This window comes from Sus scrofa, chromosome 1 (assembly GCF_000003025.6).
Source record: "Sus scrofa isolate TJ Tabasco breed Duroc chromosome 1, Sscrofa11.1, whole genome shotgun sequence".
In the NCBI taxonomy this organism is placed as follows: domain Eukaryota; kingdom Metazoa; phylum Chordata; class Mammalia; order Artiodactyla; family Suidae; genus Sus; species Sus scrofa.
The window spans coordinates 120678082-120691112 of NC_010443.5; the positions used below are offsets into that span (position 1 = coordinate 120678082).

General features: G+C 40.6%; 1 protein-coding gene across 2 annotated transcripts in view; it reads left to right on the forward strand.

Annotated features, from left to right (window-relative positions):
- The window catches only part of CYP19A2 (cytochrome P450 19A2), a 43728-nt gene that overhangs the window by 25910 nt on the left and 4787 nt on the right, over positions 1-13031 (forward strand). For both annotated transcript variants that reach the window (XM_021083457.1, NM_214430.1), the window contains 1 exon segment: positions 1853-1967. In XM_021083457.1, coding sequence (XP_020939116.1) covers positions 1853-1967 — 115 coding nt within the window.

The following is a 13031-nucleotide window of genomic DNA, read 5'->3' on the forward strand; positions in this document are numbered from 1 at the left end:
AAAAAGTTGTTTCCTACAGTTTGTCACATAGCATTTATAACAACCCTGGCAAGACATCCCATTCAAAAAGCTGCTTTCCTCACTATTTTACAGCACTAAGTATTAAAACACATACATGCAACTCTACCATCTACAAAGAAGAAACATTAATCAGGGGAGTTCGTTCCATCTGGCTGTTATCAGCCTAATGTAATTTCTCCTCACTTGATTTCTAGCAGTGTCCATCCATTCATACATTCATTCAGCTGATATGTATCCATTGCCTACTATATGCCTATTTATGCCCATTTTGGGGGATGGAGCAGTGGACAAGACAAAGTCCTTGCCTTCAAAAAGTAGGGAGACAGACAGGAAACTAGTAATATATTAGGCAATAATAAGTGTCTGGGATAAAAAAAAACACACCACCACAGAGAAAAGAGCCAGAAAGTGAAGGGGGGGGTCAGTGGGAGGCCAAGGCTGTTGTGGAGAGGGTGGTCAGGAAGGCCTCTGTGGAGAGGACATCTGAACATAGCCCCAAACGAACAAGCCACGAGCCAGATGCAGTCCTGCGGGAAGAACACCACAGGCATGAGAACAACGCATGGGTTTCACACTTGCCCAAACCACCTGAGCTAGCACGTCTGCTCCCTGTTTGACCCCATTTGGTCAAGCAGACAAGCGGGAAGCCCTCCTTCCTCTTCTCCACTCTCCCTGCCTCATCCCCCTGCTCCTTCGTGATTCCTTACAAGAGTCATAGCACCCGCATCTGATTGACATTAGGAGGGGAGCCCCATTCACTCTGAGCACTTCAGTCACTGCCTCTTGCCTGATCCCCTTCGGACAGGCACTCCCAAAGTCCTGACTGCCTGCTCGACACACATCGCTCCTGAGGTTTACAGGCTTATAAGCCCCTGCTCCTTGGTTCCCCGCTAGCCTTGACTCCTAGGAGAGATCCAGGGACTTCGACAGCTCTTAACTCACAGATGCAGCCTGTGGTGCTAAGGACCTGCACGACCCACATGCAGTTATGTGTATTCTCCTTCTGCTCACCAGGCACTTGTTGAACTCTCAGTTTGCCTCAGGGACCCAGGGCAACTACGATGAAAGGACTGGACTCTGAGGTCAGAAAGAACTGGGCCAGCCTAGGGCCTGCTTGGCACCCTGGCTGGTTGGGGTTGGGTGAGCTTCTTCATCTCTATCAAGTTCAGGTTCTGCATCTGCGCAATGGTGACACTCACTCCCCCAGAAAGACTGTAAACATTAAATGAATCTCTTGTGACAAGCACCTTGCCCTGTGCCTGGTATTTAGCACTTGAAAATAAATGTCTATTCCATTCCTTTGTACATAATTTGAGAAAAGTAGGGTTTTCTTTTCTCTAGTATTCAATTTAATTCATGAACATCCATTAAAAGCTGATTGCCCCAAGACTTAGACAAGGGAGAAGAGTCCAAGATGAATTCCACACTCTGGACCTAAATACAAACAGGAAAGTGATGAGGCTTTTACCTTCCCATGTGCTAGAACTGAGACCATAACAGCCATAGTTACTAGTGCCTTCTTCTGTCCTACAGTTAGGAAAACAGGAGGGATTTGGAAGCTCAGCCAAAAGGGAGCATGTGAGATGCTAGGCTGTGTCTCTAACATAAACTTGAAAAATGGCAAATTTAGATCCAAGAAGAATAAATTAGTGTTGGTTTGTTTAGTGGCATCATGTGGCTGAAACACCTACTGAAGGTGGAAACTTGCCCTGCTTAGAGTCCCAAATGGCAGGAGAATCTACAGGGGATCTTCTCTGATCAGTGTATCTTTCTTGGGCTCCCATGTTTTGCTCAACTGGTCTGCTCTGTTTCTTTTTTTTTTTTTTTCCAGAAAAGGCCATTGTGTGTAAAATCCAGGGTTATTTTGATGCATGGCAAGCTCTCCTTCTCAAACCAGAATTCTTTTTTAAGTTTTCATGGCTGTACAAAAAGCATAAAGAGTCTGTGTAAGTAACACATTTTAAAAAATATATCAGTCAAACTGGATTTATTTGTATTGTCTTAGATATTGTTGGCCTCTTCAACAAAGTTTCTCCTCTTTAGAGCTACAAGAGAGCCGTTGATTAAGTTGGTGATGAAATACTTCTTATAGCAATTTGGGTGCATGTGTCCAGACCATAGAGGCTGAGTGTTCCATCTCTGGAATTAGGATAACTAGGCAGTGTAATTTTAATTGAAGAGAAGGGTTGGCTGAACCTATCCACACTTGTCAAAATTCTCTTTGCATGTCTGAAAAAATGGAAACAACATGTCATGTTATTTTGTTGCTTGTAAACAAAATTAACTAAATTCAACTTTCAGGAAGTGGCAGTAGTTGAAAAATAATTTATTCATGATGAACTTCGACAAAATGTGGGGCTTTTTAAGTTATGTATTTTGTATCTTAAGGGTCCTAAAGTTGTCGTTAAATGGGTTTGCTTTGGTCTCAGACTATTCTAGCAAAAGAATGGATAGATATCCAATGGCCTATAGTGTACATAGCCAACCACTAAGCATGCCACCTCTAACCACCAGTAAAAAGCCCAGGGAATCTAGAGGTAGACAGACCTAGTTTCAAAACAGACAGCACTAATGGCCTGAACCTAGCCAGAACCTAGACTTGGATGTGAACCTGCATGCCAGGACTCAAACCCAGCCTAAACCCAGACTGGGACGTGAATCCATGTCCCAGGGCTCAAACCCAGCCTAAACCCAGACTGGGACTTAAAACCACAATTCTAAACTAGAATCACCTACCCTGTGTCTGGACTTACTGAAGTTCAGGTTCTTTATGCCTCCACACAGAAGGAATTCAGTGAAATACGGAGTGATAGGCAAAAATACAGATTTATTAAGATAGGATGCTTGTGAGAGACACAAGCAGACAGGCAAGGAGACTCTGCCCTCAGGATCCAGTGGGCTACAGTTTTATCATCCAAGGGGAGTAGGGGTCAGAAAAGATCACCTATTCTTCTTTCTAGTAGCTCCTCCTTAGTATCTGGTAAGGTGTATATTCAAATCAGCAGAAGGGTGGTCCTCAAACTCCCGCCCATGGTCTGAATCTGAATGCAGGCCTCACCCCATTCCCCACCCATATCTTGCACCTCCACTAGTCAAGCAAGCCTGCCTCATTCTGATGGTCCTCTTGACCAGTTATTAACTTACAGTGATTTCTCAAAGTCCCCTAGATTTCACTATCTATGGTCCCTTACTGGGACTTCTCCAAGCACCTGTGCCTACTCCATCCCTATCAGTTTGGGTTTTTTTTGTTTGTTTTTTGCTTTTTTGCTTTTTAGGGCTGTACTCATGGTATATGGAAGTTCCCAGGATAGGGGTCAAATCGGAGCCACAACTGCCAGCCTACACCACAGCCACAGCAATGCCAGATCTGAGCTGGGTCTGCAACCTACACCACAGTTCCTAGCGACACCAGATCCTTAACCCACTGAGTGAGGTCAGGGATCGAACCCACAAGCTCATGGTTCCTAATCGGATTTATTTCCATTGTACCACATCAGATACTCCATCCCTATTAGTTTGTATCCAGTTTCTACCACTTAGTAACCAACTGGCCTTGGAACATTATTTAAAGTAAAATACAACCTACCTTCCAGGGTGGAGATATGGGTTAATGAGATCCTATATGTGGGACAATTAGCACAGAGCATGACACGTATCAGGTACTAAATATGTTAGTTTTACCATCTCTCTGTTATTATCTTCCCAGATGTCATGACTATCTTAAATTCTCCTCTAAAATTTCCCAAACCTGGAATTCCCATCGTGGCGCAGTGGTTAACGAATCCGACTAGGAACCATGAGGTTGCAGGTTCGATCCCTGGCCTTGCTCAGTGGGGTAAAGGATCCGGCGTTGCCGTGAGATGTGGTGTAGGTTGCAGAAGCGGCTCGATCCCACGTTGCTGTGGCTATGGTGTAGGCCGGTGGCTACAGCTCCGATTAGACCCCTAGCTTGGGAACCTCCGTATGCCGCAGGAGCTGCCCTAGAAAAGGCAAAAAGACTATCAAAATAAAATAAGTAAAGTGAAATAATATAAAATAAAATTTCCCAAACCTGTTTGAAGTCCCAACTTTATCCTGTTTGTATATTTTGAAATTCACTAATACTAGTCTCCAGGAAGTAAGTTAACTTGATGATGCTTTATTTATTCTCAAGTAGTTGATGTATATTAGCTGGATGATTTGGACCCTTGGCCCTCCTTACATTTCATTTAATTTCCACCAGAATTTACTGTGATTTGAATCAGTAAGATAAAGGATTCATCCCTTCACTGCAGTGATTTGGGGCTAGTCTGAATAGTCTCATTGCAGTTGTTGGTCATTATTTTGACTCTGTTATGGTTAGCAGGCCCATAGAAACTTATCATGTGAAACTGTATGACAGTTTCTCTTTGACTTCTTTAAATTTAGCTGAGCAGCAATCCCTCTCGATGTAATATTTACCAATGGTTAGTAAACCAGTTTATACCTTCTATGTCCTAGAGCTGTAAAGACCTAGAGAAATCTTTTCATTCTCCTCCCCCGTGTCCTTGCAATAATGCCAATAGTTTATTTTTTATTACTCAATGAATTTATAACATCTGTAGTTGTACAAAGATCATCACAATCCAATTTTACAGGATTTCCATTCCACAACCCAAGCACATCCCCCCAACCCCCAAACTGTCTCCTCCAGAGACCATACGTTTTTCAATGCCTGTGAGTCAGCATCTGTTCTGCAAAGTTCAGTCTGTCCTTTGTTCAGATTCCACATGTCAGTGAAAGCATTTGATGTTGGTGTCTCATAGTATGGCTGACTTCACTTAGCATGATAATTTCTACGTCCATCCATGTTGCTAAAAATGCTGGTATTTCACTCCTTTTAATGGCTGAGTAATATTCCATTGTGTATATGTACCACCTCTTCTTGATCCACTCCTCTCTCAGTGGACATTTAGGTTGTTTCCACGTCTTGGCTATTGAAAATAGTGCTGCAGTGAACATCAGAGCACATGTGTCTTCGCGAGTCATGGTTTCCTCTGGATAGATGCCCAGCACTGGGACTGCTGGGTCAAACGGGAGTTCTATTTTGAGTTTTCTGAGGAATCTCCATACTGTTCTCCACAGTGGTTGCACCAGTTTACAATCCCACCAACAGTGTACTAGGGTTCCCTTCTCTCCACAGCCTCTCCAGCACTTATTGTTTGTAGACTTTTGGATGACGGCCATTCTGGCTGGTGTACAGTGGTACCTCAATTGTAGTTTTGATTTGCATTTCTCTAATAACGAGTGATGTTGCACATCTTTTCATGTGTGTTTTGGCCATCTGTTTGTCTTCTTTGGAGAACTGTCTGTTTAGATCTTCTGCCCATTTTTTGATGGGGTTGTTTGTTTTTGTTTTTTTTTTTTTGATATGGAGCTGCAGAAGGTGTTTATTAATTTTGGAGATTAACCCCTTGTCTGTCGCTTCATTTGCAAAGATTTTCCCCCATTCTGTGGGTTGTCTTTTCGTTTTGTTTTGGGTTTCCTTTGCTGTGCAGAAACTTTGAAGTTTGATTAGGTCCCCTTTGTTTATGTTTTGTTTTCACTGTCATTAGTCTAAGAGGTGGATCTGAGAAGATGTTGTACTCGTTTATGTCGGAGAGTGTTTGGCCTATGTTTTCCTCTAAGAGTTTTACAGTGTCTGGCCTTGTATCTAGGTCTTTAATCCATTTTGAGTTTATTTTTGTGTATTGTGTTAGGAAGTATTCTAATTTCACTCCTTTCCATGTGACTGTCCTGTTCTCCCAGCACCACTTCTTGAAGGGACGGTCTTTTCTCCATTGTATATTCTTGCCTCCTTTGTCAAGAGATTAATTGACTGTAGGTGCGTGGGTTTAATTCTGGGCTTTCTATCCTGTTCCACTGATCTCTATGTCTGTCTTTGTGCCAGTACCGTATGCTTTTGATGATTGTTGCTTTGTGGTATAGTCGGAAGTCTGGGAGCCTGATTCCTCCAGCTCCATTTTTCTTTCTCAGGACGTCTTTGGCTATTCTGGGTCTTTCGTGCTTCCAAACAAACTTTAAAATATTTTGTTCAAGTTCTATGAAAAATGTCCTTCCTAATTTGATAGGGATTGCATGGAATCTGTAGATTGCCTTGGGTAGTATAGTCATTTTGAGAATATTGACTCTTCCAATCCAAGAGCATGGTATGTTTTTCCACCTATTTGTATTGTCTTTATTTCTTGCATCAGCATCTTACCATTTTCAGAGGACAGGTCTTTTCTCTCTTTAGGTAGGTTTCTTCCTAATTAATTAATTCTTTTTGATGCGATGGCAAATGGGATTGCTTCCCTAATTTCTCCTTCTGATCTTTCATTGTTAGTGACTAGAAATGTCGTCAATTTCTGTGTATTAATTTTGTATCCTGCGACTTCACTAACCTCATTGATGAGCTCTCACAGTTTTCTGGTAGAGTCTTTAGGAGTCTCTAGGTATAGTATCATGTCATCTGCAAATAGTGATAGTCTTACTTCTTCCTTTCCAATTTGGATGCCTTTTATCTCTTTTACTTCGCTGATTGCTGAGGCTAGGACTTCCAAAACCATATTGAAGAGTAGTTGCGAGAGCAGACATCCTTGTCTTCTTCCTGATCTCAGCGGGAATTCCTTCAGCTTCTCACCATTGAGAAGGATGTTAGCTGTGGGTTTGTTATATATGGCCACTATTATGTTGAGGTAGGCTCCCTCTATGCCCACTTTCTGAAGGATTTTTATCAGAAATGGGTGTTGGATTGTGTCACAGGCTTTTTCTGCATCTATTGAGAGGATCATATGCTTTTTATGCTTCAGTTGGTTGATGTGGTGTATCACACTGATTGATTTGTGGATACTGAAGAACCCTTGCTTCCCTGGGATAAATCCCACTTGATCATGATGTACAATCCTTTTCATGTATTGTTGGATGCGGTTTGCTAGTATTTTGTTGAGGATTTGTGCATTGATGTTCATCGGTGATATTGGCCTGTAGTTTTCTTTTTTTGTGGTATCTTTGTCTGGTTTTGGTATCAGGGTGATGGTGGCCTCATAAAATGAATTTGGGAGTATTCCTCTGCAATTTTTTGAAATAGTTTCAGAAGGAGAGGTGTTAGCTCTTTTCTAAATGTTTGAGAATTCACCTGTGAAACCATCTGGTCCTGGACTTTTGTTTGATTAAAAAACTTCCAACACAGTTTCCATTTCAGTTCTTGTGATGGGTCCATTCATCTTTTCTATTTCATCTTGGTTTAGTCTTGGAAGATTGTTCTTTTCTAGGACTTTGTCCATTTCTTCTAGGTTTTCCATTTTATGGGCATATAGTTGATCCTTTGTATTTCTGTGATGTCCGTTGTTACTTCTCCTTTTTCACTTCTAGTTTTATTCATTTGAGTCCTCTCTCTTTTTTGCTTGATAAGTCTGTCTAAGGGTTCATCAATTTTGTTGCTCTTTTCAAAGAACCAGCTTTTTGTTTCATTGATCTTTTCTAGGGTTTTCTTCATTTCTATTTCATTGATTTCTGCTCTCATCTTTATGATTTCTCTCCTTCTACTAACTCTAGGTCTTGTCTGTTCTTCCCTCTCGAGCTGCCTTAGATGTAAAGTGAGCTTGTTTATTTCAGCTTTCTCTTGTTTCCTGAGGTGGGCTTGTATTGCTATAAACTTTCCTCTTAGAACGGCTTTTGCTGCATCCCATAGGTTTTGGAGTGTTGTATCTTTGTTGTTGTTTGCTTCTAGGTAATTTTTAATTTCCTCTTTGATTTCTTCAGTGATCCACTGGTTGTTTAGTAGCATGTTGTTGAGTCTCCACGTGATTGTGGTTTTGGCAGTTTTTTCTTGTCGTTGATTTCCAGTCGTATAACATTGTGGTCGGAAAAGATGCTTGATATGAATTCAATTTTCTTAAAGTTACCAAGGTTGGATTTGTAGCCCAGGATGTGATCAATCTTAGAGAATGTTCCATGTGCACTTGAGAAGAATGTGGATTCTGTTGCTTTTGGATGGAATGTCCTACAAATACCTATTAAGTCCATCTGGTTTAATGCTTCATTCAGGGCCTGTGTTTCCTTATCGATTTTCTGTCTGGATGATCTGTCCATTGCTGTAAGTGGGGTGCTAACGTCCCCCACTATGATTGTGTTATTGTCGATTTGTCTTTTTAAGGTTGTTAGCAGTTGCCTTATGTATTGTGGTGAATCTATGTTGGGTGTGCACATATTTAAAATTGTTCAATCTTCTTCTTGGATTGATCCTTTGATCATTCTGTAGTGACCTTCCTTGTCCCTTAAAATGTTCTTCATTTTAAAGTCTACTTTGTCTGATAGGAGTATTGCTACTCCAGCTTTCTTTCGATCCCCGTTTGCATGAAATATATTCTTCCATCCTCTCACATTCAATTTGTATGTGTCCCTAGAAGTGAAGTGGGACTCTTGAAGACAGCATATATATGGATCTTGTTTTTGTATCCATTTAGCCAGTCTATGCCTTTTGGTTGGGGCGTTTCGTCCATTAGCATTTACGGTAATTATTGATATGTATGTTCTTATTGCCATTTTATTAATTGCTTTGGATTTGGTTTTGTTGCTCTTTTTTCTTCCCCTCTTCTCTTGTTCTCGCCTCTCCTGCTTTGATGACTCTCTTTAGTGTTGTATTTGAGTTGGTTTTTCTTATTTGTTTGTGTATCAATTGTAGGTTTTTGGCTTGCAGTTATTCGGAAGTTTAGATATGAGTCTATATGTATGTGAGATTAAGTTGTTGTTCTCTTAATTGCAAGTTCACCTCCAGTGTCCTGCATCTGTACCCACCTCTTCTCATGATTTCTGATTTTGGTGGCATAACCGTGCATGGATGATTTCGTATCTTTACTGTATATATACCTTTACTGGTGAGCCTTGTCATTTGTGGTATTTTTGTTTCCTGTTGCTGTCTTTTCTTTTCTGCCCAGAAAAGTTCCTTTAGTACTTGTTGTAAGGCTGGTTTAGTGTTGCTGAATTCTCTCAGCTTTTGCTTATCTGTGAAGCTTTTGATTTCTCCTTCCAATCTGAATGACAGCCTTGCTGGATAATGTAATCTTTGTTGGAGGTTTTTTCCTTTCATCTCGTTAAGTATATCATGCCACTCCCTTCTGGCCTGCAGAGTTTCTGCTGAAAAATCTTCCAATAACCTTATCGGGGTTCCCTTGTATGTTATTTGTTTCTTTTCCCTAGCTGCTTTCAAGATTTTCTCTTTGTCTTTCATTTGGGTCAGTTTGATTAGTATGTGTCTCAGTATATTCCTCCTTGGGTTTATTTTATATGGTACTCGTTGTGCTTCCTGGATTTGAGGAAGTGGTTCCTCTCCCAGGTTAGGGAAGTTTTTGGCTGTTATCTCTTGGAATATTTTTTTCTGTCCCCTTCTCTTTCTGTTCTCCTTCTGGCACCCCTATGATACGGATGTTGGTGTGTTTAACATTGTCCCAGAGTTCTCTGAGACTCTCTTCATTTGTTTTCAATCTTTTTTTTCTTTTCTGTTCTGCATCCTTAATTTCTACTAATCTGTCCTCCACCTCACTAATTCATTCTTCTGCCTCCTCTATCCTGCTGTTAGCTGCTTCTAGTGAGTATTTTTCTTTCAGTTATTGTATGTTGCATCTCTTCTTGTTTAAGTTTTATATCTTGTGTCTCTTTGGTCAGGGTTTCCTGTAAGTTATCCATCTTTGCCTCCAGTTTATTTCCAATGTCTTGCATCATCTTCAGCATCAACAATCTAAAGTCTTTTTCCTGGAGGCTGAGAATCTCCTTATCACTTAACTGATTTTCTGAGGTTTTTCCTTTCTCCCTCATCTGAGTTACAGTTCTCTGTCTTTTCATTTTTATAGGTTTTTGGTGTGGTGACCTTTTTACAGGTAATAGAGTTGTAGCCTCTCTTACTTCTGATGTCTGCCCCCCTTGTGGCTGAAGTTGGTATGGGTGGCTTGCTGTAGGCTTCCTGATGGGAGGGACTGATGCCTGCCCACTGGTAGGTAGAGCTGATTCTTATCCCTCTGGGGGGTGGGGCTTAGTCTCTGGATGGGATTAGAGGTGGCTGTGTGCCTGAGGGGTCTTTAGGTAGCCTGTTTACTGAGGGGCAGAGCTGTGATCCACCTGGATTGTTGTTTGGCCTGGGGCTTCTCAGCACTCACTGATGCGTGGGGTCATATTTTCCCAAAATGGCCACCTCCAGAGAAAGGCACACTGCTGAATATTCCTGAGAGCTTTGCTTCCAATGTCCTTCCCTCACAACAAGACACATTCACCCCTGTTTTCCCAGGAGCTCCTCCAAGAACTGCAGTCAGGTTTGACCCAGAGTCCTTTGGAGACTCTGCTTTGCTCTGGAACCCAGTGCACATGAAAGTCTGTGTGCGCCTTTTAAGAATGGGGTCTCCGTTTTCCCCAGTCTCATGTAGCTCCTGCGCACAAGCCCCACTGGCCTTCAATGCCAGATGCTCCAGGGGCTCTTTCTCCCAGTGCCAGATCCCCACATGTGGGAGTTTGACCTTGGGCTCAGAACTCTCACTCCTGTAGGTGAATCTCTGTGAACCAGTTACTTTCCAGTCTGTGGGGCTTCCCACCTGAGAGGTGTAGGGTTGCTTATATCGCATGATCGCCCCTCCTACCTCTTGATGTGGCCTCCTCTTTGTCTTCTGGAGTAGGATATCTTTTTGAAGGTTTCCAAGTCCATTTGGTTGAAGATTGCTCAGGCTTTAGTTGTGAATTTTGTTGATTTTAGGAGAGAAGTTGAGCTCCAGTGCTTCTCCTCTGCTGTCTTAATCCCATCTCCTGCCAATACTTTTTTAATTAATACGTATTTGACATATAACACTATAATAATTCAACAGTAAAAGTCTGAGAAATGATTATTACAATAAATTTACATAATTATAAACTTTTCCATTTGATGAGAACTTTTAAGAGCTACTCCCTTAGCAACTTTAAATATGCAATACAGTATTATCAACTGTATTCACCACCATGCCATACATTACATACCTATGATTTACTGGTCATATAACTGAAAGGAAGTTTGCACCTTTTGATCCCCTTCACTCTTTCCACATGTACTCACTTCCACTTCACTCTTTCCCCATCCCCTTGGCAAACATCAATTTGCTCCCTGTAACAGTGTGGGATTTTTACATTTGTTTCTGCTATTGCGTTTTTTTTTTTTAAGATTCCACATATAAGTGAGTTCATACAGTATTTGTCTTTATTATACCAACTCTTTTTAAAATGTATTTATGGAAAAGATTCTGTGACATCAACTTCCATCTCCAATTCAATTGTATATTTTTGCCTCTTAGAATTCCCAATATTATAGCAGCACTATTTTTATATTTATTTTAAATATACTTTATATTTTGTCAAGTGTAAGTATTTTCAGCCTCAAAATACATTACATAGGAGCTTGTGGCCTGGATTACTAATCTAGTCACCAGTGTTTTCACACAAAATACATTCAGAATCCAATCAACAGGCTCACAGATGCATTCTTATAATACATGTTTGTAAGTCAGAGACTTCCTATTTCCTGGAAACAATCATTGATCTCTATTCTCCTAGCTTTTAATGGCATACAAATTGAAATACATATATTTAAGTAGGAGCAACTTTTAACCTCAGTAAGAAGAATCCCAATGGGTATTCACAGGCCCCTGATTCTGGCCCAGGGAGGAAGTAAATACTCAAAATTAGCTGCAGCTACATCAAGAAATTCTCTATGAATTCAAAGCCCAAGGGCATCTCAGTACATCCAAGACAATTTGGGGGCCAGTTCTCAGGTAGGAATGCTATGAGCACTGTAGCCCACCACTGAGTGAGTATCTGTTCCTTGTATGTAGGTGATGCTCAACAAATATTTGCTGACCAAATGGATGAGCAAAAGAATAAATCAATGTGAATATATTCCTGCTGTATATCTGGAGTGAGTGTGTGTGTGTGTGTGTGTGTGTGTGTGTGTGTGTGACAAATTCACAGAGATACATGATAGTTGGCATCCTAATTTTGAATGACATAATTAAAATACTACCCTGAAAAATATCTCTCAAAATGCTTAAACATCTTGTATGATAACCAAATCATTTTTTTAGAAATCTGAGTAATCTTAAAAAATTGAATCTCCCCTTACTTTTCCTGCTGAACTGGAATAAATATAAAAACTATTTAGGTGACCAGCAACAATAGAGTATTTACGTGCATAGGCAACCATGTTAACGAGAATTTGAAAGAAAGATTTATTGTACACTTAACATAATAAAGGATAGTGTTCCCCAAGATTGGGGAAAAATATACTTACTCGTGAACCCATAACCTTAAAAACAAGAATAACAGCATGTAGATCTCAAAGTAGCCTTACTGTTCATCTAGTCTGATCTCTTTAGGTTAAAATAAACTTAAGGCTCAGAAGCTTAAAGTAGTTATATGGAATGAGAACATCCTGGACCAAATCCTGGCCCTGTGTCCAAGGTGCTTTTCCTTATACTGCACTGTCAAAATGCACATGCATATTTATGTAGCCAGTCATTCCATCAACAAATATTTACTTATTGTTTACTATGAGGCAGAAACTTCAAAGCATGAGGTAACTATCAGGAAGAATATTTCCTGTGTAGAAGAGGAACCCAAAGTCAATAGTCTTCAGGGCAAGGTAGAAAGTGGGCAGAGTGGATATAAGACAAAGGCAAGAGCAGGGCTGATGGCACACTGAAGAGGGCATGCACCCACTAAAGGCATTCACTGGCTCTGGTTTTTGATGTTTAATTTAAACATCCTGCTGGCCCAGTCAAATTTCAGAAAACCTGATCAGATTTAGCCTTTTGGTACCAGTTCTTTAACTAGAGGTTACAGCCTCGATTTTGCTATCAGTACCTAGATAACTTAGCTAACTGTTTCCTTAACTTATGATGTAATATATACATAATTTAAGAATGTTTGCAAAGAATTAAGTATAAATTTAGATATTCACGCACACTAGTGGCTTCAACTAAAGCAAGTCATTTTATGTC